Below are 27,965 nucleotides of genomic sequence, written 5' to 3'. Positions count from 1 at the left end.
CTCTTAGTCTTTTTCAACAATTTGTTTGAATCTAATGGTGACTTTGAGCTTAGAGTAGTTTATCTTGTAGGTGTTCAACAAAGTCATGTTTGAGATGGCTGAAGGTGCTGCTGAAGACCCAAGATGGAGGGGTTCCCCTCAAACTCACTGTCCACAGGCCCTTCTTCACTATAGTAGAGGGAAACTCCAATGCCATTCTCTTGTTGGGGAAAATAAGAAACCCAACTCTAGGGCTTTCTACATCAACACAATATTTTTTTTATTTCACCTTTATCTAACCAGGTAGGCCAATTGAGAACAAGTTCTCATTTACAACTGCGACCTAGCCAAGATAAAGCAAAGCAGTGCGACAAAAACAACAACACAGAGTTACACATAAACAAACATACAGTCAATAACACAAATGAAAAATAGAAAAATCTATGTACAGTGTGTGCAAATGTAGAAGAGTAAGGAGGTAGGCAATAAATAGGCCCTAGAGGCGAAAATAATTACGATTTAGCATTAACACTGGAGTGATAGATGTGCAGATGATGATGTGCAAGTAGAGATACTGGGGTGCAAAAGAGCAAGAGGGTAAGTAATAATATGGGGATGAGGTCGGGTGTGCTATTTACAGATTGGCTGTGTACAGGTACAGTGATCGGTAAGCTGCTCTGACAGCTAATGCTTAAAAGTAGAGAGGAAGATATAAGACTCCAGCTTCTGATATTTGTGCAATTCGTTCCAGCAGCAGAGAACTGGAAGGAAAGGCGGCCAAAGGAAGTGTTGGCTTTGGGGGTGACCAGTGAAATATACCTTCTGGAGCGCGTGCCACGGGTGGGTGTTGCTATGGTGACCAGTGAGCTGAGATAAGGGAGGGCTTTACCTCGCAAAGACTTATAGATGACCTGGAGCCAGTGGGTTTGGCGACAGATATGTAGTGAGGGCCAGCCAACGAGAGCATACAGGTCGCAGTGGTGGGTAGCATATGGGGCTTGGTGATAAAACGGATGGCACTGTGATAGACTACATCCAGTTTGCTGAGTAGAGTGTTGGGGGCTATTTTGTAAATGACATCGACCGAAGTTAAGGATCGGTAGGATAGTCAGTTTTACGAGGGTATGTTTGGCGCCATGAGTGAAGGAGGCTTTGTTGCGAAATAGGAAGCCGGTTCTAGATTTGATTTTGGATTGGAGATGCTTAATGTGAGTCTGGAAGGAGAGTTTACAGTATAACCAAACAACTAGGTATTTGTAGTTGTCCACATATTCTAAGTCAGAACCGTCCAGAGTAGTGCGGGCAGCAATCGGTTGAATAGCATGCACTTAGTTTTACTAGCATTTAAAAACAGTTGGAGGCCACGGAAGGAGTGTTGTATGGCGTTGAAGCTCGTTTGGAGGTTTGTTAGCACAGTGTCCAAAGAAGAGCCAGATGTATACAGAATGGTGTCGTCTGCGTAGAGGTGGATCATAGAATCACCAGCAGCAAGAGCGACATCATTGATATATACAAAGAAAAGAGTCGGTCCGAGAATTGAACCCTGTGGCACCCCCATAGACTGCCAAATCTGTAACCAAATGCAGAAGAATACAAAACATCTGGATCAGCAGACATGCTGGTTTGTACTAACAGTAGTTCTGTCCTTAAGCTGTTCTTGTCTATTGATGTTCTGTATTGTGTCATTATGTCATCAGTATTTCATGTTCCCTTACTGGTATGATAATTTATTCCTGGAGTTAGAATTTACACTTTTATTAAGTATACCACCCTGTTCACGAAAATGGTTAGCTCCGACAGACAGTGAGTCAGGTGACCGTGGCTTGCTAAAAAAGCACACAGACAGGTATCGAGGCAATCAGTTACTGTTTGACTGAACGTTAGAATTGTCAAAACAAGTTTCCAGGCGCGCCGGTCCCAGTATCTCAGAAACGTCTGGCCTCCTGGGCTTTTCACGCATGACATTGTCTAGGGTTTACTGAGAATGGTGTGACAAACAAAAAACATCCAGTCATTGGCAGTCTTGTGGGCGAAAACAGCTCGTCGATGAGAGGTCGAAGGAAAATGGCAAGAATTGTGCAAGCTAACAGGCGGGCCACAAACAGGCAAATAACAGCGCAGTACAACAGTGTTCAGAACAGCATCTCGGAAAGCACAACTCGTTGATCCTTGTCACGGATGGTCTATTGCAGCAGACGACCACACCGGGTTCCACTCCTATCAGCGGCTCCAGTGGGCATGTGATCACCAACACTGGACAACTGAGGAGTGGAAAAACATATCCCGGTTCCTGTTGCGTCATGCTGATGGCAAAGTCAGGATTTGGCGTAAGCAGCATGAGTCCATGGCCCCATCCTGCCTGTTGTCAACGGTAAGAATGGTGGAGATGGTGTAATGTTTTAATGTTTTTTTTAGCTTCATGAAATAGTAACCGCAAAACACCAGTCTCAACGTCAACAGTGAAGAGGCGACTCCGGGATGCTGGCCTTCTAGGCAGAGTTGCAAAGAAAAGCCATATCTCAGACTGGCCAATAAAAATAAAAGATGAAGATGGGCAAAAGAACACAGACACTAGACAGAGGAACTCTGCCTAGAAGGCCAGCATCCCGGAGTCGCCTCTTCACTGTTGACGTTGAGACTGGTGTTTTGCAGGTTGCCAGTTGAGGACTTGTGAGGCGTCTGTTTCTCAAACTAGACACTCTAATGTACTTGTCCTCTTGCTCAGTTGTGCACCGGGGACTCCCACTCCTCTTTCTATTCTGGTTAGAGCCAGTTTGCGCTGTTCTGTGAAGGGAGTAGTACATAGCATTGTACGAGATCTTCAGTTTCTTGGCAATTTCTCACATGGAATAGCCTTCATTTCTGAGAACAAGAATAGACTGACATAAGGACATGGTAAAAGAAATATACAATAGACAAAATCAGTGGATTAATTTCTCTCTGAAGACATGGTTGAGGGTAGTTAAGCAAAATAATGTAGACAGAGAGATCAAACTGCTGAGTTGGCCCGCATACGACCCCAGCTTCATCCCTGCAACTCAGGACAGCAGATTTAAACAATGGACGCAGAAAGGCATCACATCATTCAGTACAATTATAAGGAATGGGAACCTAGATAACTTCCAGGACCTAAGTAAAAAAACATGGCTTGGATAAACAAGATTTTTACAGATACCTACAAGTCCGACACTATTTCTTAAGGGAGATAAAAGTGACTGACCCTCGAGCACCTCCAAAATTAATCCAAGTATTCACTAACGCATACAACTTGGGGAGTAACAAAAAAAACGATTTCAAATCTCTACTTGGGTATTCAATCCTCAAAGAAACATTCTACAAACTATATTAAAAAGAAATGGGAGGAGGAACTTAACATTGAAATAACTGATGAAACATGGTTGAACATATTAGAGACTCAACAAAGCTCCACCAACTCAAGATCATGGAGAGAATTCTGTTGGAAGAATGTTATACGTTTCTTCATAACACCTAAACTGAAATCAAAACAGACTGGCTCACCACACCCTTGTTGGAGAGAATGCGGTCTATTGAGGGCGGACCACTCTCATATCTTTTGGTCCTGCCCCGCAATCGAAACTTACTGGGGATAAATAAGATCTAACATTGGAAAAATAATGGGATTTGACATAGAACAAACATTCATTTCTTTGTACTTGGGTGAAATACCTGATAACTTACACAAAAGAGAAAAGTACCTCTTGWAGGTCCTACTGGCAGCCAGTAAAAGGCTCTCACTAGGAAATGGCTACAAAAAGACCCTCCCACAGTGACACAATGGATAGACATTGTAGAAGAAATACACCATATGGATCGTATGACCTTTGCTTTAAGAACTCAACAGGAGAGAGGTCAGGAATACTGGGAGAAATGAGTTTCATACTTGGAAAAGGTCTAATTCAAAGATGCTAATGTAACTAATATGATGATGAAGGTATGAAGTGCACTGTAACTGCCAAATCTTTTATTTTACTTTATTTGTACTTTCTTTGTGTTCCTACAATAAAAACAAAGTATATAAAAAAATATAAAAAATAGACTGACAAGTTTCAGAAGAAAGTGCTTTGTTTCTAGCCGTTTTGATTCTGTAATCAAACCCACAAATGCTGATGCTCCAGATACTCAACTAGTCTAAAGAAGCCCAGTTTTATTGCTTCTTTAAATCAGGACAATAGTTTTCAGCTGTGCTAACATAATTGCAAAAGGGTTTTCTAATGATCAATTAACCTTTTAAAATGGTAAACTTGGATTAGCTAACACAACGTGCCTTTGGAACACAGGAGTGATGGTTGCTGATAATGGGCCTCTGTACGCCAATGTAGATATTCCATTWAAAAAAYCAGCCGTTTCCAGCTACAATAGTCATTTACAACATTAACAATGTCTACACTGTATTTCTGATCAATTTGATGTAATTTTAATTGACAAAAAAATTGCTTTTCTTTCAAAAACTAATTTCTAAGTGACCCCAAACGTTTGAACGGTAGTGTACATTGTAGGTTACAGCAGTGTACTGTACGGTATGATAAAACTGGACAAATGCTTATTTAAAGGTCTGAATTTATATATTTCTATTATCCTAAGAATTTTTGTTTTGTGATTGCAAGAATATTACAGTTTCTGAATATTGTGGATCTCTTTTTTTTGGGACAAATCCTCTAGAAAAAAAATGAATAGCTCGTGACTATATTTCTCCTGAGACTTAAAAGGTTTTGATAACATAATAATGAACAACCTTTTCCCAAAACCAGACGGAAAATAATTATGGTTGATCCCTGTCTAGCAAATGAACTGAGTGTCACTGAACTTAGAGAGATACTTTATTAGGTCACCCCTCATAACAGCTGAACGTAGAGATACTTTATTAGGTCACCCCTCATAACAGCTGAACGTAGAGATACTTTACTTAGGTCACCCTCATAACAGCTGAACGTAGAGATACTTTATTAGGTCACCCCTCATAACAGCTGAACGTAGAGATACTTTATTATGTCACCCCTCATAACAGCTAAACTTATATATATATATATACATCTCATCCTTCCCCAACTCTGTTCACAATATCTCTCATCATTCCCCAACTCTGTTCACCACATACAATATATTTAAAGGGGTTAGGGTTAACCCCTTTAGGCCCCATTAAAGTAGACATTTGCTGCTATGAACAGCCAGGGAGCCAGTAGGAAATATTTCATTGCTATTGTACAATGACATTTAGAAATTCTCCTGATTTTCAATGCCATGTCCCATATGATCAATGTTCAACATAAATATGACCCAGTCCTTCACTGGGCTTTCTTCCTCCTAACTACAAGCATACAGGTACATTGGTGCAGGATTATGGTCCAGCCTGCTCTGATGGAGTCCCGTCCTGTGCTCCTTGGACCAAGTCATTTAGTGTTGAGAACATGGTGATGTCGGCAGGCTGCAGACCCATCTTCTGAATCTATCATGGGAAACAAACATCAATATGGTATTAGAAGCTTACCATCACAACAATCATTCTGGGGATTTTCCTGACATGCCTTCCTTCCCACTGTTTGAGTTAAACAGACTGTCTTTCTAAAACATAGTCAAAGGACAATTACAAGATACGGTTGGTGTTCTCTAACAGGGTGAACCCTACCTGTTCTCCCAGGTACTCCACATCCAAGGCCAGCTGCAGGCGGATCTTGCTGTCGTCTGTGGGGCCTCCGGTGGTTCCTGTCGTGTTGGTGGTCACTGTTTTCCTTGCTTGCTTCAGTCTCTTTAAACTCTCCTCCATTTTTTTCACAGAACTCAAAACATCTGATATGGTTTCAAAATATCTGCCCAAAGTCAAGATGGAAAATTACAGACTTCTGTGCTTGGTGGAGCAGAACAAAAAGCTACTTAAGTTAGTGCGGTTGACTGCCACGGAATTCAATTCAATGTTAGTTGGTGTCCTTGTGTGGTGCCATTCTTTGGACAAAACAATACAAGGACTAAAAACTAAGGCATGCATTCAGTGTAGAATCTTTATATGTGGACCAGAATTCGCCTTACAAGATCTCCCTTTCACATTCAGCAGTCGCCAGTATACTGTAGTTATGTGTTTCCCAACTCCGGTCCTCCAGTATCCCCAACAGTACAAGCATACCTGATTCTACTTGTCTGGGGTTAAAAACAAAAGCGTGTGCTATTGGGGATACTGGAGGATTGGAGATGAGTAACACTGCTGTAGTTGCCTACACAGGAAGTCTAACAGACAGCAGAGTCCCCCTACCTGTGAGTGCAGTCATTGAGTGTGATCCGTAGCCAGTCCTGGGCGATGGAGGGCTTCACCGTGTCTTTGGAGTCGCTCAGGAGCTGGTGCAGCGGCCGCAGGGCGTTGTCCATGTAGGCAGAGGCTCTGGAGGGAACTTCCTATACAAGGGATGAAGAACAGTCACGTTTTCAAGCCTGTGAGTGTGGAGTGTGGTGCACTCTTCAGTATTTTGGTACTGTACAGCAGATGTTCTCTAATCATCTCAGCGACGTTGAAGCCTAATGGGAGCACTGCTCCATTGTTCTGAGAGGATGGGGCCTGAGGGGCGGGCCGTCTCACCTTGTTGGTCCTGCGGTACAGTCGGGGGACTTCAGAAGCACTCTTCAGGAAGCGGAAGCACCTCTCGGTTAAATGCTGAGTCATCTTGCGGTTCAAGGTGGGAATGCAGCCAGACAGGGAGGCTTTGGAGTCTTCTAGGGCCTCTGGAGAGAGAACACAAGGCAGGGAGGGACACTTGTCAAAAAGGCAATCAAAAGGCAATATATCAACTAACATGCAGTAAGAGCTGATGGAATAAGTACCATGATTAAACACTTGTCTGGAACAACGTATCAATGTGTGCTTTTCATCTTTCAAGCATGACGATGACATACCTGCAACAATTACAAAGTTGTTGTACCCAATGATCTCCAGTCTCTGCTTAATCATCTCAGAAAGTTCCGTAATCTGTGAGAAAGGCAAACTTTTAATAGTCGAGAAAAATATGAACAAATAAGGTTCATGCAATAGCATGTCTAATGTTGCCTAACCCTAAAAGCAATAGTTAAAAACAACATTATTAAGATTTGTGCCAACTCCGTTTGGCTTCTTGGAAGGTAAATACAATACAAAACTGCATTGGCTTGTTGTGATTGGCCCATATCACTAACTGGTCTTGTGATTAGTCCATATCACTACCTGGTCTTGTAGTTGGTTCACATCAGAGGCTATAAAGACCAGCTGTTTGGTGGAGAGGGTTGCTGGGCTGCCGCTCTCGCTGCCCCCATCATCCTGAGAGGTGCGACTGGACGTGGAGGAGGCGGAGCTGGGGAGGAGCCTCACAGGGTCTTTACTGACGTCCGTGGAGGGAGATTTAGTCAGCATCTAGGAGACAGGGTCCAGAAACACCAATCATGACAACTTAACCAGCATTTCCTTTTATAGGACTCATTTAAAATACTGGAATAGTGACACTGCAGGCTACGTCGATCACTAGATTAATAGAGGTATCACTGAATCTATAGACACTAGCATTAATATTGTAGTGGAAAGGTTGTATTGCCATGTCGGAGGCTGTACCTCAGTGAGGAACTTGGAGTAGCGTGAGATCAGCTGCAGGGTGAGCTTCCAGAAGCGGTGAACCAGCGGGGGCAGGTACACCTTCTCCGCCCAGCACGTGACCAAGCTGTTCCACAGCACTTGGGACACCAGCAGGTGATAGGAGCTGCCCGCTGAGGAAGTGAGGAAGAGAGAGTGTGTAGGGAGGAAGAGAGAGTGTGTAGGGAGGAAGAGAGAGTGTGTAGGGAGGAAGAGAGAGTGTGTAGGGAGGAAGAGAACGTGTATGGACAAGGGGAGAGTGTGTTGGGAGGGGGATGAGTGTGTTGGGAGGGGGAGAGTGTGTAGGGAGGAAGAGAGTGTAGGAGGGGAGGAAATAATTGAAGCCATCAGGTATTATTGTATATTATGGTAATGACTAATAAAATAACTTATCCATTTGTATATTTAAAAACATTTTTTWWAAACTTTTATTTAACTAGGCAAGTCAGTTAAGAACAAATTCTTATTTACAATGATGGCCTACCCCGGCCAAACCCTAACCTGGATGACGCTGGGCCAATTGTGCACCGCCCTATGGGACTCACAATCACGTCCGGTTGTGATACAGCCTGGAATCGAACCAGGGTCTGTCGTGTTATTACAGTTGGATATAGCTACTAACCTGGTGCTGCCTCTAACCCATCAGCAATAGCATTCTCTAAACATGCAGCAATTTCCTTGTACCTGTGACAGAGATGGGGAACAATAGGTCAATGCCTGGCTGTTGAACACATATAAGCTAGCATGCTGTTCTATAAGCAAAACAGTTGGAATTGATCAAAAACATGTTGTTGTTTTTTTTACACAGTGTTGAGTATGTGCAGCATGATGTACATTCCATTGTAAAATGTGCCGGGGCTGACAAACAGTGCAAGGCAGTGTGTCCAACAACCTTCACGTTGACTCTAGAGAAAATCAATATTCCCTTAGAGGGAGTATTCATCAGCCCTTACGYAAAAAGCCAGACTTGTGTTGGACACAATGCTAAAGTACCTCTCAAATCTGACAACATATTATGATGCATAGCCTGTAAATATCTTCTTATCTGTAACAACATATAATGTGGACAGCACAATATCCAGGAAGTAAAATGGATGACTGGACATCAGTAGGGTAGGTGACAATTATAAAGGGAGCAAAATCCAAAGCATTTTTGTTGTAGATATTCTTGTTAATAGATTTCAGAATACATAAATTCATGCAAGTTTTAAAAATAACATGAAATGAATGAAATAAAAAGGGAAACACCCCCTGCCAGGGAGGTTACCAGAGCATATCAGTTCTGACAGCACTGTGGCAGATTGAGTTGTTGAGTGGACACTACTGGGTCAGTACAGGAAGCACAGAGGTCAAAGGTCATGGAGCAATCAATCAATCAAATGTATTTATAATACCCTTCTTACATCAGCTGATGTCACAAAGTGCTGTACAGAACCCCAGCCAAAAACCTCAAACAGCAAGCAATGCAGGAGCACACAGCTATTCACCTGAGCTGGAAGTAGATGGGTAGGTTCCACTTGTTGTGGAAGCTCTGATAGGAGGTGTGAGCTCTCAGTCTCCTCACACTGGCTTGGGAGCCACACTGTCTCTCAAACTTTCTCACAAAGTCAATGCTGATAGTGTACCTCTGCAAAATAGATACAAACATGAACAGAATGAGAATGTAGTCTCCCTCTCCTACTTGTACAGAGTAGGACTTCTCAGGGTCAGCGTTTCCCCTACTATTGTATTTCCAAGCTCTGTTGGATTTTTGTTGTTGTTGATTTGACAGTTTTGATGCCAGAGGAACATGATTGGGTAGTTAGAGTACATACATCATAAAAGGTGTCAGGGTTGCCCGCGTTGAAGAGAGATGCGATTCTCTCCTCGATACCTTTGATGATTTCCGGCCACACTGAGTTCACCAAGAAGTCGTATCCCGGGACTATGTCTGCCTTCTCACTGGACAGACAGCCGAAAGCAAAGACATGAGAAAGAACAAACAAGAAATTCATAGATAATGAATGGTTAACCACCATTCTACCATATACTTTCTGGGTTATGAACGCGTAACTACCATTTTACCACATACTTTCTGGGTTATGAAACATAACTTTACTATTTTACCACGTACTTCAAGGTTATGAACGCATAACTACCATTCTACCTTCTGGGTTATGAACGTGTAACTACTCATTTCTAACCTTCTGGGTTATGAACGTGTAACTACCATTCTACCTTCTGGGTAATGAACGTGTAACTATCCGATCTACCTTCTGGGTTATGAACGTGTAACTACCATTCAACCTTCTGGGTTATGAACGTGTAACTACCATTCTACCTTCTGGGTTATGAACGTGTAACTACCATTCTACCTTCTGGGTTTGAACGTGTAACTACCATTCTACCTTCTGGGTTATGAACGTGTAACTACCATTCTACTTCTGGGTTATGAACGTTACTACCATTCTAACGTGAACTCTAGGTTATGAAACGTAACGACCATTCTACCTTGAACTTTCTAGGTTATGAATTTTACCACATACTTTCTGGGTTATGAACGCTAACTACCATTCTACCGTGTACTTTCTAGGTTTAAATGCATAACTACATTCTACCATTACCACATACTTTCTGGGTTATGAACGCGTAACTACCATTCTACCGTGTACTTTCTAGGTTTTAAATGCGTAACTACCATTCTAGGTTTTGAACGTGTAACTACCATTTTACCACATACTTTCTAGGTTATGAATGCGTAAATACCATTTTACCATGTACTATCTGTGTTTTCAACGTGTAACTACCATTTTACCACGTACTTTCTAGGTTATGAATGCATAACTACCATTTACCGTGAACTTTCTAGGTTATGAAACTCGTACATACCATTCTACCGTGTACTTTCTAGGTTATGAACTCGTAACTACCATTCTACCATGTACTTTCTAGGTTTTGAAAGTGTAACTACCATTCTACCGTGTACTTTCTAGGTTTGAACGTGTAACAACCATTCTACCGTGTACTTTCTGGGTTTTCAACGTGTAACWACCATTCTACCGTGMACWTTCTGGGTTTTCAACATATAACTACCATTCTACCATGTACTTTCTGGGTTTTCAACGTGTAACTACCATTCTACCATGTACTTTCTGGGTTTTCAATGTGTAACTACCATTCTACCATGTACTTTCTGTGTTTTCAATGTGTAACTACCATTCTACCATGTACTTTCTTATATCTGAAGGGAGAGAAGCCTTTAAAACTTTGACTGTGGACAGCTATGGTGCTTACCTTGAAATGACCATTCCAGTCACCTCGCGCAGCAGTCTACAGTGATGTGGCACAAACTGTAGGAGCTTGGTGTACATTATTTGAAGGCCATTGGGGGTGGACTTGACAAACTGTTCAACAATGACCTGTTGATAACAAAATAGTAACTGAAGTACTGTTTCTATAGCGAGGGAAACATGGACTTCATCTCTGAAGCAGAACACAGTACATAAAGTTATTGAACTGTCAATTTCTGCATCGTTTCACAAAGATATTGGTGAGCTGGGCACTAAGAGACGGATTATCAGAAACAAGATAAAGCCTATTTCCGGATTTAAAAGCAAATAAAATTAAGTTTTTAAGTCCAGGAGTAGGTTCAATCTGGGTACGGGACACCAGCACTAAATGCTCTTCTGATCTTGATGGTTCCGATGAAACACAACCTCACCATGTCCATGTAGGGCTTGACCAGGACTTGTCCCACCAGTGCCTCTGCGTCCCTGGTCTTGTCGATGGTGGCGTAGGTGCGTAGGCAGTGACGCACAATGTCCACGTTGGAGGTCTGGAGGCCCTGTATGAGGAGCCCCTCCAAAGACTGCTGTAGCATGGACGTGATGCCAGAAATACGCTACAACAAAAGTCGTACACAGACACAGTGTCAGTAAAGGGATGTTTACAATGGACAGGCACAGTGTCAGTAAAGGGATGTTTACAATGGACAGGTATGGCCATTTTCAACCATTAACCTTAGTCTAGTTTGTGTACTGAAAATTAACTCCACAAATCCAATGGAGCCGTCAATATTGAATGATGTGACGGGACGTACAGGCCTGACTTTGTCCAGCAGGGGCATGCCCTTGCTTTGGACAGCATGGAACTGCAGCTGGTTGAACTCTGTGGCAATCCGCTCCAGAATCTGGCCAGCTAAGAGAGGACTACAAAGCAAAAGAAACGGCAAACTTCATCATTAACTGAGATACAGTTGAAGTCGGAAGTTTACATACACCTCTGCCAAATACATTTAAACTCAGTTTTTCACAATTCCTGACATTTAATCCTAGTCGAAATTTCCTGTCTTAGGTCAGTTAGGATCACCACTATATTTTAAGAATGTGAAATGTCAGAATAATAGGAGAGAATGATTTATTTCAGCTTTTATTTCTTTCACATTCCCAGTGGGTCAGAAGRTTACATACTAATTGAGTGTATTTGGTAGCATAACCTTTAAAATTGTTTAACTTGGGTCAAACGTTTCAGGTAGCCTTCCACAAGCTTCCCACAATAAGTAGGGTGAATTTTGGCCCATTCCTGGCAAAGCTGGTGTAACTGAGTCAGGTTTGTAGGCGTCCTTGCTCGCACACGCTTTTTCAGTTCTGACCAAATATTTTCTATAGGATTGAGGTCAGGGCTTTGTAATGGCCACTCCAATACCTTGACTTTGTTGTCCTTAAGCCATTTTGCCACAACTTTGGAAGTATGCTTGGGGTCATTGTCCACTTGGAAGACCCATTTGTGACCAAGCTTTAACTTCCTGACTGATGTCTTGAGATGTTGCTTCAATATATCCACATAATGTTCCTGCCTCATGATGCCATCTATTTTGTGAAGTGCACCAGTCCCTCCTGCAGCAAAGCACCCCACAACATGATGCGGCCACCCCCGTGCTTCAGGGTTGGGAGGGTGTTCTTCGGCTTGCAAGCTTCCCCCTTTTTSCTCCAAACATAACAATGGTTATGGCCAAACAGTTCTATTTTTGTTTCATCAGACCAGAGGACATTTCTCCAAAAAGTACGATCTTTGTCCTCATGTGCAGTTGCCTGGCTTTTTTGGAGGTTTGGAGCAGTGGCTTCTTGCTGAGCAGCCTTTCAGGTTATGTCAATATAGGACTCGTTTTACTGTGGATATAGATACTTTTGTACCTGTTTCCCCCAGCATCTTCACAAGGTCCATTGCTGTTGTTCTGGGATTGATTTGCACTTTTCGCACCATGGTCCGTTCTTCTCTAGGAGACTGAACACGTCTCCTTCCTGAATGGTATGACGGCTGCGTGGTCCCATGGTGTTCATACTTGCGTACTATTGTTTGCATAGATGAACATGGTACCTTCAGGCGTTTGGAAATTGCTCCCAAGGATGAACCAGACTTGTGGAGGTCTACAATTTCTTTTCTGAGGTCTTGGCTGATTTCTTTTGATTTTCCCATGATGTCAAGCAAAGAGGCACTGAGTTTGAAGGTAGGCATTGAAATACATCCACAGGTACACCTCCAAATGACTCAAATTATGTCAATTAGCCTACCAGAAGCTTCTAAAGCCATGACATCATTTTCTGGAATTTTCCAAGCTGTTTAAAGGCACAGTCAACTTAGTGTATGTAAACTTCTGACACACTGGAATTGTGATACAGTAAATTATAAGTGAAATAATGTCTGTAAACAATCGTTGAAAAACTACTTGCGTCATGCACAAAGTAGATGTCCTAACCGACTTGCCAAAACTATAGTTTGTTAACAAGAAATTTGTGGAGTGGTTGAAAAACGAGTTTTAATGACTCCAACCTAAGTGTATGTAAATTTACGACTTCAACTGTAACAACCAATATAACAATATTACAACCAATACAGCAACCATAAGTGTATGTAAACTTCCGACTCCAACTGTACATCCGTATGGTAAATAGACTGTATTCATCATTAACAGATACATCCATATGGTAAATAGCCTATGTAAAATCAGCAAAAAAGCTGATGCAATCTCTTTTTAAACAGACCTGCTCATCTCAAGAGATGTCCAGTCTTTTGAGTTCTGAGAATGTAGGATTTTTTCAATCTTCTCTACTGATCGAACAACTTGTATGAGTTTCATGACATTGATCTGGTTTAAACGAAGAAAAGAGACACATGACAGTTTAAAGAAACTCGTCTAACTTTTCTTTGAATCATAATCTTTTGTCTAAATGAATTGCAAAAGTGTAAGCATCCAGCTACACACATACAAATGTACTGTATGTTATAGAAAAACTATTGTTTGAAATGGTAGACATAAGGTTAACAAACCTTTTTGTTTTGCAAGTCATCTTGCTTGGATAGCTGGTTGTCAACGGCTTGGACCACCTCACTTACAGATGTTCTCAAGTTCTGAGAAGTAAAAAGGAGACCAACACAACACACAAAAATAGGATAACATGTGTGGCCAAGTCAACAGAAATAGGACAGCGCGTGTGACCAAGTCAACAGAAATAGGACAGCGCGTCTGTGCCAAGTCAACAGAAATAGGACAGCGCAGTGTACCTAGTCAAACAGAAATAAGACAGACGCGTGAGACCAATTCAACAGAAATATAGGACATTGCGATGTGTGTGACCAAGTCAACAGAAATAGGACACGCGTGTGTGTGACCAAGTCAACAGAAATAGGACAACCGTGTGTGTGACCAAGTCAACAGAAATAGGACAACGCGGTGTGACCAAGTCAACAGAAATAGGACAGCGCCCTGTGACCAAGTCAACAGAAATAGGACAGCGCGTGTGACCAAGTCAACAGAAATAGGACAGCGCGTGTGACCAAGTCAACAGAAATAGGACAGCGCGTGTGACCAAGTCAACAGAAATAGGACAGCGCGTGTGACCAAGTCAACAGAAATAGGACAGCGGCGTGTGACCAAGTCAACAGAAAATAGGACAGCGCGTGTGACCAAGTCAACAGAAATAGGACAGCGCGTGTGACCAAGTCAACAGAAATAGGACAAGGCTGGTGACCAAGTCAACAGAAATTATGTGGACAGCGCGTGTGACCAAGTCAACAGAAATAGGACAGCGCGTGTGACCAAGTCAACAGAAATAGGACAGCGCGTGTGACCAAGTCAACAGAAATAGGACAGCGTGTGTGACAAAGTCAACAGAAATAGGACAGCGCGTGTGACCAAGTCAACAGAAATAGGACAACATGTGACCAAGTCAACAGAAATAGGACAATGTGTATGACCAAGTCAACAGAAAAAGGACAATGTGCATGACCAAGTCAACAGAAAAAGGACAACAAGTGACCAAGTCAACAGAAAAAGGACAACAAGTGACCAAGTCAACAGAAAAAGGACAACAAGTGACCAAGTCAACAGAAAAAGGACAACATGTGACTAAGTCAACAGAAATGAAGGTAAATCCAATTGATCATAATATGAAAAAATAGAGTGAAACAGAGCACATACCAGCACCTCTTCACGCAACTGACCCAGTGGTACTGATAGCTGGTTCAGGGCTTTGTCCATTCCAACCTAAATAGATGATATCCATTATTATCTAGCTACTGTAGCTATTAGGCCTATTTGACATGTAAAAGTCCTGATCCTAGCTGGAACAACTGTTAGGAAGAACAAACATCATCATTATCCCACATCACATCTATTTAGATTGCTACATCTATATTGAGCAGATTCCTGCTGTTGCTCTCAGTTGCTTCTAGTTTCTTTTGAGTGACATCATCGTAAAATATGATTGCTATCTTGTTATTTGGCTGAAAATGCATGGTTGTAAACATTCCATAATGCAGCTTATGGGTGGGGGACACTGCAGCATCTTGAACGTGTCAGCCATAGAAACTCACCAGATTGGTGGAGAGGTTGACAAAGTCAGCATAGTCTTTATTGATGAGCTCAACCATGGCTGTTTTGAGCTGTTTGTAATACATCTCAAGGTCCTCGCGCATCTCCTCCAGTTGGACATGCTTTCTGCAATCTGCAACAAACTGATCCACGTCGAAGTCATCCTGAATGCAACAGATGATGAAAACATGTCATGAGTGATCATGTAGTTAGTTACCTAGCTAGCTAAGATTATGCAAATGATGTACAGCAGAAACTAACTTGCCATTTCTTATAGGGTTTAGGTAGATAAATACTACGAGACAAACTTAAATAAGTCGTTTCATAACAAGTGATGAAGCCAGTTTGGCTGATCACTGCTAGCTAACCTATAGCATTGCTAGCCAGCTAGCTAGTTTCAAAAGTCAAATTCTTACCTTCATAAACACATCCTTGTCGAAACACAGAGAATCTGGCCCCTTTGGCAAATTCATCTTTCTTTTGTACTATCCTTGAAATCAGAAAAGGCTGGACATGTAGTTATAATATAAAGTAACGAATGTTGCTAAATACTTTCTGAAGAATGACAGAGGGGAGAAGACAAATTATACTTCCGCAAACATGACAGGGTACCACACCAAAAAGCAAGATGACTTCCGCGAACCAGTCTACTGCACCCCCCACAGGGCACCAAGGGGAGCGCTGCTCGGTTTTTTCAAAAAATATGGTGTTCTTAAAAACAAAAATCCTGTCCTGCTGTTGCTTTCCTTTCCACATAAATTCATTAAACGTTTTCAAAACTGATTTGAAAGAGTTCCTGTAAATACATTGTCTGAATAAACGAATGCATTAATAATAAATGAATAAACGAACGCATTAGTCATACATGTGTTTTATATTCGTATCATAAGCAATAAGCAATTGATGGGGTATATGCATTTTCTAACCGCATCAGAAGACAATTCTGCTTTAATACCATAAGATGTGACATTACAGTGAGATATACAACGCTATTATCAACGCTATTGGCCAGCACATGAGAGCAACCCAGGTCAGCTGATCATGATGCCGCGTATTCATTGAAATCTCTACACAGTACGAGCCCATTTTACGAGCCACCAACGAAATAGCTGGCCCAACCCGGATGCGCAGAGGTGTGATCAATATTGATAATTTCGGTCTCTGTGCATAGCGCCTAGGGGTATTTAAGTACCCTTGATGAGGACAGCTCCTCTCCGGCACATGCTTTGAAGAAAGGGGAGAATAGAAGTTATCACATCACAAGTCTGCAGTAGGCCTAGSATAATTCTAAAAACGTACAGTGGGAGTGGACGTAGGTAGGTGTGTGTGGTACGAGTTTTTCCCAGTCGTGGATAGTTGCATGCCGAATATTGTGCCGTGTTGTAAGCAACAAAAAGCATCGACGAGAGATGGCGGAATGTGGGAGGAAGGCGCTGTCTGTCCTGGAGGCGGCTCGCTCACGCTACGAGAGTTTGCAGATCTCAGATGATGTTTTTGGGGAATCGGGAGATGACAGCAGCGACAATCCCTTTTACAGCACTTCGGGTGACTCGAATTCGGATAACTGCTGCATGGAGGCCGGCGACGATCAAAGGTCAGGTGAGACTGTGAATTGTCAAAGCGGAGGTCCACCCGGGTCCGTCTCAATAACTCAAGCAGAAGAGGATGGATGGAGCGACACCCTGCAAGATATCACGGTGGCCCCATACAACGAGACATATGGTATTTCATTTTAAGAATAAAGCCTCCCTTGACATAATGAATAGGATCATGATCTGATCTTCTCCATCATCTAAGGTGTGTGTGTGTGTGTGTGTGTGTGTGTGTGTGTGTGTGTGTGTGTGTGTCGTGGTGTGTTGTGTGTGTGTGTGTGTGTGTGTGTGTGTGTGGTGTGTGTGTGTGTGTGTGTGTGTGTGTGTGTGTGTGTGTGTGGTGTGTGTGCACGCATCTAGTAAGTAGCCTATGATTGTAGGTCCTAACTCCTGATTGAACAGCAGGTCAAGAAAAAGAGGGAGAGAGAAAGAAAGCCCAAGTGTCCTTTAATAAAGGATCATGTCACAATATGGATTAATTTCTTGGAGAATTGTGGCTTATATGAATTTGGCTATTTAATTATCCAAATGAAATAGCCCACACTGCACTGCACTGGGGACCAAACAGTAAATGGACATAGGGGACAAGTTGCAGAGGAGCCTAAGAGAACTCTGTTCTCTCCCTGCATCTCCAGAGACTAATATCGTTGTGCAACATCTTTGCCTGTTCASCCACATGTATTTGCCAACTAAGGCATTGAAGTATGCCAATCTGAATTTTGGACCTCCAAGAAAGGTAAAAATACGATAGAGGATGTTCATTGGCAGGAATATTTTGTATTTTTTACATTGGCAATATACTGTAAGGTGACCTAGGTAGTCTATGGCGGTATAGTAAGAGCTGCTGTGTAGAACATCTTAGTGGTGCACGTCTTGAAAGCACCCCTAGATCGCTGTTTATAGTGCAGATTGTAGGCCTATATGTGTGGCTGCTGGGTATGGACCAGGGAGCACTGTTTGTTCAAACATCATAGGTTGAGAGAGAGGTGAGGCACTGGCAGCCATGACAAATTAACTCTAAGTGGCGATGAATGACCATCTCCCCTCTTACATCTTCATGGAAGGTTCAGCTGCTACGATCAATGATGGAGGGCCTGTAAAGTAATGGTAATGTTTATTCCATTATCTCAGTCTCCTATTGCATGCCCAAGGCAGAGTTTAAAGGTCCAATGTAGCCTTTATTTGATCTCAATATCAAATCATTTCTGTGTAACAATTAAGAACCTTACTGAGATTGTTTAAGATTAAATTGGTCAAAAATAGCTTATTAGCAAAGAGCAATTTGTTAAGCAAGAATTTTGCTACTGTCTGGTAGTGGTCTGTGTGGGGAGAGGAAAACTGAAAACTTGCTGTTATTGGCAGAGAGGTTTGGAACTCTCATTCTTATTGGTCTATTAAGTAATTTACCGCCTGGAGATGTCACCAAGCAGGCCAAAACTCCATCTCAGCAATACAGGCTGATATTTCAGGCAGTCTTTTCCAACAGCTCTTACACTAAAAGGGCATTAGCATCCTTTTCACAATTTCAAAGTATTAATCCAACCTCATAGTGTGAAAATATATATAAAACACCGGTAATCATGTTTTTGACTGCACTGGGACTTTAAAGAGAATTTAAAAAAAAATGGTTTCCCAGTGTTGCCACTGTAAAGTAATACCTAGTAGTTACCAGTCATACTTCAGGAGTTAAACCCATTCTAGTACCAACAACCTAACCAAATGTCATATTGTTATCCTTACAAATGTCCTGTAAAACGATCAATGTATTACAGTTCTGGTCAGTCGTATAATAGGTGTTATTGCATAGATACTGTATGTCAAACTAAATAAGCATGTGTAGGTTGAGGTTCCTCCCTTCATCATTACTCTGTTTGAACACTCTCTCACTGACTTGCAAATAAATGCCTCCCTCTCTCTCCAAGGTGGTCTGGGTGGTGCCTTGTGCCACTGTCACGACGTGAGAGAAAATCATGCCATCTGCCTGTAGGCTTTGGTATAGGCTTCATCACAGGCAATGACAGGTGGTGGCGTTAGCCAATACATTTCAGGCACAAGACATTGCCTTGGGAATCACTTCAGTATACAGAAGTCTTTGTACTTTATAGTCTCCACTACAGTATGTGTGGTGGTCTCTGTCTCCACTAGAAAATGGTTTGCTTTCTCACAATCACCACTAAGTTATTTGAGACTGTTGACACAAACAATAGTGTTGGCAGGTGTATTTGAAACAAATTCCCCAGCCAACTTGCAGTAAAAGCTAGACTGTGTCCAACCCATTAGTATATGAGCAAATAGGCAAGACACAGTGTGGCCAGGAAAGATGAACATGAGGTGGTTTTGTCATTAAGGTTAGGTCAACGGAAGGTTTCCATGCAGCAAACTGGTGCTACATCACTTCTACAGGACACTAGCTATCATACATAAATAAACCACAATATACATTTTTCATTGGGAAAATGAGAGATGGAGTCTGTATAATTGATATTTAGTCCGATATGAAAATCCCACAGTTATAGCAGGAATAGGCAGTACTTAGTAAGCATGTCCATGGGTCTGAAATGTCATTCTATTAGTTAATTTCATTATCCTAGTAAAATCTCTGCAGTGTGTATATGCACTTTAGGACAACCTCCCTGGATTACAATATAATACTGTATAATCTATTACCGTATAATCTATTACCGTATTATGTAACATAATTATGATAGAAAAGGCTGTAGAATCAAGCTCCATTTCACTTTATTGAATGGCACACACATTATCTACAGTATGTTCGTCTTAGACATTCTACCGCGGTGTTGTCAGGAATTTCCCACAATGGAATTCTTAATCAAGGGAATAAAACCATTCTATTCCATAAGTTCATTTTTGGCCAGACTTCTGTTTACTGTATTGATTTTATGGCATCTGTCTTTGGAAATCCCTGCCTCTAAGACAGTCATCCTGTATTTTGCACTTTGCTGCCAGATTTGAAAGTCTACTGGATTAAAGAAGTGGTTTTTGAAACCGTGTCTAGGTCTGTAGTGTGACCCACCCTTTGGCCTGTAGCCTAATTAGATGTATCTCTCTCACAGTCTGGGTTTGAGGAACTAAGGGCCCAAAAGTAACCATTTTTAGCTCTGTCAACCTGACATGTACACTCATTGCAAGAGTAGTAAAATAAAAAGTATTTATTTCTTCGGCAAACCAAACTAGTTGATCATGGTCCTTTTGAGACCCAACATTTTCCTTATCTCTAGGCTGGACGTAGAGGACATGAGATTCTTCATTTTAGCCAAATGGCTTTTAGCAGTTGGCCAATCCAAACTTCCAGATATAGTTTGTTTCAGATATATCAATTTGTTCCAGAGAATGAGATAAATACTGGTTTACTGGGCCTGAACTTCTACTTCTGTTTAGAGACGCCTTCTCACTCCAGTGAATGTGCATACTTTACAAGTGTGCCAAGAAAAATAGGTGTGACTCTCTCTCATAATTAAAAGCGGATCATTTTATTACATATTTTGGTTCATCAGCTTTTAATTGAGAGCTCTTAGATGAGCTCTCTAGTGATTTATGGCTGCGCCTTGGTTGAGGTGCTCTACTCCCTTACTGACTTTACAAGATTAGAGAGCGACAGTTCAATGAGTTTCATCACTGGTTTTGTGATGTGTCATTAATTAACCTTTATTTAACTAGGCAAGTCAGTTTAGAACAAGTTCTTATTTACAGTGACGGCCTCCCAGCCAAACCCTCCTCTAACCCAGGGCCTGCTTAAGTCCAGAGATACTTTACACCCACAGCTTACACAGTTAATTAACAGATGTGATGATGACCTGTGACAGCTCAGTGCTGCAGTTTTAATCAAGGTTCTATTCTTGGGTTTACGGTTGATATACAGTGGGTATACAGTGGATGTACACATTTACAGTATCAGTAAGAATATACAKTCAGTGGCCAGTTTATTAGGTACATCCATCTAGTACCCCTTTGCCTCCAGAACAGTCAATTCTTCGGGGCATGGAAACGTTGCTTGGTATCAAGGGACCTAACGTGTGCCAGGAAAACATTCTCCACACCATTACACCACCTCCACCAACCTGTACCGTTGACACCAGGCAGGATGGGGCCATGGACTCATGCTGCTTACGCCAAATCCTGACTCTGCCATCAGCATGACGCAACAGGAACCGAGATTCGTCAGACCAGGTGTCGGACCAAATGTTTTTCACTCCTCAACTGTCCAMTGTTGGTGATCATATGCTCACTGGAGCCACTTCTTGTTTTTAGCTGATAGGAGTGGAATCTGGTGTGGTGGTCTGCTGCAATAGACCATCCATGGCAAGGATCGACGAGTTGTGCGCTCCGAGATGCCGTTCTGCACACCACTGTTGTACTGTGCCYTTATTTGCCTGTTTGGTCCGCCTGTTAGCTTGCATTCTAACGTTCAATTGAGCAGTAACTGAATGCCTCGATGCCCGTCTGCCTGCTTTATATAGCAAGCCACTGCCATGTGACTCAAATGTCTGTAGGAGCGAACCATTTTCGTGAATGGGGTGGTATACCTAATAAACTGTAGCATAGAGTGCATAMTCTCTATGGGCCAGATGGCCGGTTGGTGAGGGCCACAGCCCGGGGGAAGAAACTGGCTGGTTGGTGATGTGATGTCCTCCCACTTGAGACTGTGGGAGATGATGGTCCCCAGGAATTTGAATGATTCAGCTGTGCTAACACTTGAGCCATCAATCTCGAGGGGGAGAGATGGTGAGGGGCGTTTTCTGAAGTCAACTACCATCTCCACGCTTTTGTCTGTGTTTTAGGTTATTGTGACTGCACCAGGCCACTACCCACTGGGCAAAAACTGGTTGAATCAATGTTGTTTCCATGTCATWAAAAAAAATACAAATCAATGTGGAAAACTGATTGGATTACAAAAAAAGTCATCAACGTAAGAAAATGTAGTCTTTTTTTCACCCAACTTTTAACCTAATCATTGACGAGGTACATTTTTTTGTTGATTTCGCGTTGAATTCACGTTAGTTGACAACTCAACCAAATTTAACTGACGTCTGTGCCCAGTGGATAGCCGGTCGACCTCTCCACGGTACATGGACTCATTGCCGTCGGTGATGAGACCGACCAGAGTGGTGTCATCTGCAAACTTGAGTAGTTTGACAGATGCGTTGTTGGAGGTGCGGATTACAATGCATTGGAAACTACAGTATGTCAATGTCGATGAGTGGGCTTTTCCAAACGGTTATAGTTGTCGGCTTGCATAAYTGGGAATGTTCATCTGACACGTTCGAGACAAGACTTTTTCTATCCACTATAGTGTAGCACATGACAATAATGAACCCTTCCCTCAAGCACAAAAAGCTTGATTCTTGTTTCGATTACATTATGGTTACTGTCATGTTGAATAGAAGTTGATTGCAGCCCTAGGGTTGACAGCACAATCCAAATAACAAAGACTGGAAAGAAATGCTACACGTTGTGCTTTTTTAATTMACAAAATAACTCAATGCACAAAATAGCTCCATACTGTCACAGTAATGTAATTCCCTTTTTAGAAATCATAGTCGTTTACACAGTAAGACTCAATTTACAAGTAATGTGTGATTGATGCTGTCAAATGAAAATAACAATCTGAGAGGCAGGTTTTAATGAGCGAGTGATGCTTTGACTGCAGCTCCATCATCTGTCTGTCTCTCTCCCTGTCACCAGGCCCTACCCAGAGAATGCCAGCCACAGCCACTTGCATGGACTTCTTCCAGCTATTTGTGCCCGACAACGCCATCCAGAACATGGTGACGCAGACCAACATGTATGCCAAGAAGTATCAGGAGCGCTTCGGCAGCGACGAGGGCTGGCGAAACGTGACTGCGGCCGAGATGAAGGCCTTCTTGGGCTTTGTGACWTCCACCAGCGTTCACCGCTGTGAGTCAGTGCTCAGCATCTGGAGCAGTGGCTTCTTTAGCAACCGCAGCATCGCACTCAAGATGAGCCAGGCGCGCTTCGAGAAGATTCTCAAGTACTTCCACATCGTGGCCTTCCGCTCCAGCCACGGCAGCCATGGCCTCTACAAGATCCAGCCCTTCCTGGACTCACTGCAGCAGTCYTTCGGCTGCAGCACCTTCCGCCCCTCACAGACTCAGGTATGGCAGTAGGCTYCTGTGTGTACTGTTCAGCTTTGGACATGTTTAGTACAGATGACAGGGCTGGGGTCAATTCGAGTAAACTTGAATTTTATTTAAAGTTTTTCCTTTTTTAAATTATTTAAAATAAAATAAAAATCACTTCCTGAAGTGACTGCCTTCAATTCAAATTTGTTGACATTTGTGCCCAGCGGGAAGCTTGGTGTGTTCGGCTCTGGGTACTTTTAGAACAGACTCAAAATACAACACAGTGGTCAGATAGGTAGGTTGTCATTTGGACAAACATTCCTGGAACACAGTACGTTGTGTCCATGTTTGTTCTAGTTTAGAACAGACTCATAGTTAACTTCTTTGGGAGCTGAATATTTATCTGTGAAGAGTAAACTTGTTTTCTGTCTAATTAAACTCTATTCAAATGTTAATCTAATATCTGGCAGCAGCTGAATAACGTGTATTTGGGTCATTTAATTAAGAGGGATTGGTTAAGATTAAGTTCAGAAACAAGCCAATGCACACTGAATATCCTTGCTGCAATTTGAATTGATTGACATGAGCCAATTTGCACCCTCCCATGGGAATTCCACCAACTCTTTCAGAATCTTGGCAATGTGAACTTTCCTGAAAGGAGGACAACCTGTCTTCTCTTTCTGTGCTAGGAAGAAGTGGGCTGGGAGGATGCGAAGTCGAAATGTTGTTGCCTTCACAGAAATAATGACATATGACTGCCTCTGTGTTACATGTTAGAAGGTTATGCTGTATTTTGGTATCAAAGAGAGGGTCAGATTAGTGATACATTTTTTTTATCCATAGTGACTTCAGACTGCAATTTCTGAGCCCAAAGAGTATTTCTAACTGATTTAGAATGTGTCCCTAAGCCTACTAGTTACTGCACAGGGTATTTGCACTAAATGTCAACGTAGCCATGTCAGGGATTTCTCCACCTGTCCTCTGTTCTATTTCAGTTTTAAGTTACTACTTTGACACAGACATACCCAACTTTGTAAAATAGCCAACCAATATAACAACCAGTATCACAACAAATATACCAATATTACGACCAATATACAGTTGAAGTCGGAAATTTACATACACTTTGGTTGGACTCATTGAAATTCATTTTTCAACCACTCCACAAATTTCTTGTTAACAAAACTATAGTTTTGGCAAGTCGGTTAGGACATCTACTTTGTGCATGACACCTTTAAAACGCTTGGAAAATTCCAGAAAATGCTTTAGAAGGTTCTGATAGGTTAATTGACATCATTTGAGTCAATTGCAGGTGTACCTGTGGATGTATTTCAAGACCTACCTTCATTCTCAGGGCCTCTTTGCTTGGCATCATGGCAAAAAATCAAAAGAAATAAGCCAAGACCTCCAAAAAAATTAAAACCTCCACAAGTCTGGTTCATCCTTGGGAGCAATTTCCAAACGCCTAAAGGTACTACGTTCATCTGTAGAATCAATAGTACGCAAGTATAAACACCATGCGACCACGCAGCCATCATACCACTCAGGAAGGAGTTCTGCACAAAGTTCTGTCTCCTAGAGATGAACGTACTTTGGTGCGAAAAGTGCAAATCAATCCCAGAACAACAGCAAAGGACCTTGTGAAGATGCAGGTACAAAATTATCTATATTCACAGTAAAACGATGCTACAATCGACATAACCTGAAAGGCTGCTCAGCAAGGAAGAAGCCACTGCTCCAAAACCGGCATAAAAAAAAAGCCAGACTACGGTTTGCAACTGCACATGGGGACAAAGATCGTACTTTTTGAAAAATGTCCTCTGGTTGATGAACAAAAATAGAATTGTTTGGCCATAATGACCATTGTTTATGTTTGGAGCAAAAAGGGGGATGCTTGCAAGCCGAAGAACACCATCCCTAACCGTGAAGCACGGGTTGTGGCAGCATAATGTTGTGGGGGGTACTTTGCTGCAGGAGGGACTGGTGCACTTCACAAATATTGGCATCGGTGAGGAAGGAGAATTATGTGATATATTGAAGCAAATCAAGACATCAGTCAGGAAGTTAAAGCTTGGGTCAAAATGGTCTTCCAATGGACAATGACCCAAGCATACTTCCAATGTTGTGGCAAAATGGCTTAAGGAAACAATCTCAAGGTATTGGAGTGGCCATCAAAAGCCCTAACCTCAATCCTATAGAAAATTTGTGGGCAGAACTGGAAAAGCATGTCCAAGCAAGGAGGCCTACACCACTGACTCAGTTACATCAGCTCTGACAGGAGGAAGGGGCCAAAATTCACCCACTTATTGTGGGAAGCTTGTGGATGCCTACCCGAAACATGTGACCAAGTTAAGAAATGTTAAAGCAATGCTACCAAATACTAATTGAGTGTATGTACATTTCTGACCCACTGGGAATGTGTTGAAAGAAATAAAAGCTGAAATAAATCATTCTCTCTACTATTTATTCTGACATTTCACATTCTTAAAATAAGTGGTGATCCTAACTGACCTAAGACAGGGCTTTTTACTAGGATTTAAATGTCAGGACTACTAATATTATTTGTCACGTTCGTTTGTAGAGATGGACAAGGCACAAATGTAGAGTTCCACATATTTATTATAAAGTGATAACAAATAAACAATAAACGAACAACATACTGTGACTACAGAGGTCAACGTGCCACTATCAAACAAAACAATATCCATAACATACATGTTGGAAAAAATGGCTACTTAAGTATGATCCCAATTAGAGACAACGATAGCAGCTGCTCTAATTGGGAATCATACTAAAAACAAACATAAAAAAAAAACTAGAACCCACATAGAAATAAACTAGACTAAACCCTATTCAGCCCCTGACCTAATCTACATAGAAAATAAGGCTTCTATGGTCAGGAGTGACAGTACCCCCCCCAAAGGTGCGGACTCCGCTGCAAAACGCCTGAACAAAAGGGGGGGGGGTGTCTAGTGTCGGTGTGCGCTCTTGGTGCGGGGCGAGTACCCGTAGATCGCATGGACCCAGGCTGAACACTGTGCCTGGACTGGACCTAGGTGCAGAAGAAGACTCCTGCCATGGAGCGGGACTGGACGCCGTGTTCGGACCGAACATCGGCGCAGAGGAAGAATCCTGCCATGGAGCGGGACTGGATGCCGTGTCTGGACTGGGCATCGGCGCAGAGGAGGGCTCCTGCCATGGAGCTGGACTGGATGCCGTGTTTGGACTCGACATCGGCGCAGGGGAAGGCTCCCGCCATGGAGCGGGACTGAAAGCTGTGCCTGGAATGGGCACCAACGCAGAAGAAGACTCTGGCCTTGGAGCTGAACTGGACGCCGTGCTCAGACTGGGCATCGATGCAGGGGAAGGCTCCGGCCATGGAGCTGGAGGTTCCGGACCGTTGACCGTCGCCGGAAGCTCCGGACCGGGAATCGTCACCGGAAGCTCCGGACTGGGAACCGTCGCCGCAAGCTCCGGACCGGGGATCGTCACCGGAAGCCTGGTGCGTGGGGCCGGCACTGGTGGTACCGGGCTGGTGACACGCTCCTCAGGGCGAGCGCAAGGAGCAGGCACAGGACGTTCTGGACTGGGGAGGCGCACTGGAGGCCTGATGCGTGGGGCCGGTACAGGTGGCACCGGACTAGTGACATGCACTTCAGGGTGAGTGCGGGGAGGAGGCACAGGACGTACTGGACTAGGGAGGCGCACTGGTGGAAGAGTGCGAGGAGCAGGCACAGGACGTACCGGGCTGTGGCGACGTACTGGAGACCTGGTGCGTATAGCCGGCATCAATGGTACCGGTTCGATAACACACTTCGCACGGCAAGTGCGAGGAGCTGGCACAGGACGTACTGGGCTGTGAAGGCGCACTGGAGACCTGGTGCATATAGCCGGCATCAATTGTACCAGAACTTTAACACACTTCTCAGGACGAGTACGGGGAGCTGACTCGGACGGCTAACACGCTCCTCAGGGCGAATGCCGTGCATACTACGCCAAACCAACGGCTCTCTCTCATCACTCTCCTCAACTTTCGCCAACCACTCCTCACTCAATCTATCCCAATATTCCTCCTCGGTCTCTCACTCACCCCTCAACTTCGCCGACTACCCCGTGTGCGCCCCCCCKAAAAATATTTTGAGGCTGCATCTTTGGCTTGCGTCGTGGCCGCGAACCCTGTCGTCGTCGCTGTCCTTCCTTCACCACTTGCGTCTCCCGCCATGGAAGGTGATCCTGTCCTGCCAGGATTTCTTCCCAAGTCCAGGATCCCTTCCCATCCAGAATCTCTTCCCAAGTCCAGGATACTTCCTCCTCCTGGGCACGCTGCTTGGTCCTTTGTTGATGGGATATTCTGTCACGTTCGTTTGTAGAGATTGACCAAGGCACAGCGAATGTAGAGTTCCACATAATTTATTAGAAAGTGAAACTTAGCCAAATAAACGAACAACAAACCGTGACTACAGAGGTGCAACGTGCACTACTCAAAACAAAACAATATCCCATAACACACATGTGGGAAAAATGCTACTTAAGTATGATCCCCAATTAGAGACAACYATTACCAGCTGCCTCTAATTGGGAATCATACTAAAACACCAACATAGAAAAAACCAACTAAACCCCATGTCACGCCCTGACCTACTCTACCATAGAAAATAAAGGCTTTCTATTGTCAGGACGTGACAATTACAACCAATATAACAATATTACAACCAATATAACTACAAATATAACAACAATATTACAACCAATATAACTACAAATATAGCAATATAACAACACTTTACAATCAATATAACAACCAATACAACAATATAACTACCAATACAACAACCAATATAACA

The 27,965-nt window shown here is 42.8% G+C and overlaps 2 protein-coding genes across 2 annotated transcripts in view; one reads left to right on the top strand and one right to left on the bottom strand.

The window, feature by feature from the left end:
- Positions 1 to 4,799: 4,799 nt before the first annotated feature.
- Positions 4,800 to 16,021, bottom strand: LOC111978491 (conserved oligomeric Golgi complex subunit 2). The gene is made up of 18 exons (XM_024008588.2): positions 15,845 to 16,021; positions 15,431 to 15,592; positions 15,036 to 15,101; positions 13,886 to 13,966; positions 13,600 to 13,703; positions 11,658 to 11,766; positions 11,280 to 11,459; positions 10,853 to 10,977; positions 9,394 to 9,520; positions 9,067 to 9,206; positions 8,202 to 8,263; positions 7,562 to 7,713; positions 7,181 to 7,366; positions 6,877 to 6,949; positions 6,563 to 6,705; positions 6,242 to 6,381; positions 5,624 to 5,804; positions 4,800 to 5,443 (listed from the first exon to the last, which is right to left on the bottom strand). The coding sequence occupies exons 1-18, from the start codon at positions 15,899 to 15,901 to the stop codon at positions 5,336 to 5,338; spliced, it is 2,196 nt and encodes a 731-aa protein (XP_023864356.1). The 5' UTR covers positions 15,902 to 16,021; the 3' UTR covers positions 4,800 to 5,335.
- A 465-nt stretch (positions 16,022 to 16,486) lies between these two features.
- The window catches only part of LOC111977425 (piggyBac transposable element-derived protein 5-like), a 32,320-nt gene continuing 20,841 nt past the window's right edge, over positions 16,487 to 27,965 (top strand). The window contains 2 exon segments of the mRNA XM_024006839.2: positions 16,487 to 17,150; positions 22,724 to 23,154. Of these exon segments, the coding sequence (XP_023862607.1) occupies positions 16,838 to 17,150; positions 22,724 to 23,154 (744 nt within the window). The 5' untranslated portion in view covers positions 16,487 to 16,837.

Source organism: Salvelinus sp. IW2-2015, linkage group LG18 (genome assembly GCF_002910315.2).
Source record: "Salvelinus sp. IW2-2015 linkage group LG18, ASM291031v2, whole genome shotgun sequence".
NCBI lineage: Eukaryota > Metazoa > Chordata > Actinopteri > Salmoniformes > Salmonidae > Salvelinus > Salvelinus sp. IW2-2015.
This window is presented reverse-complemented; position numbering and strand designations above follow the sequence as displayed.

Coding starts and splice junctions, on each gene's coding strand:
- LOC111978491 (XM_024008588.2), bottom strand. CDS start 15,901: ATGAATTTGCCAAAGGGGCCAGATTCTCTGTGTTTCGACAAGGATGTG. Junction 9,207..9,393: donor ACCCTGACACCTTTTATGAT/GTATGTACTCTA, acceptor TCTATTTTGCAG/AGGTACACTATCAGCATTGA. Junction 5,805..6,241: donor CTCAATGACTGCACTCACAG/GTAGGGGGACTC, acceptor GACTTTGGGCAG/ATATTTTGAAACCATATCAG.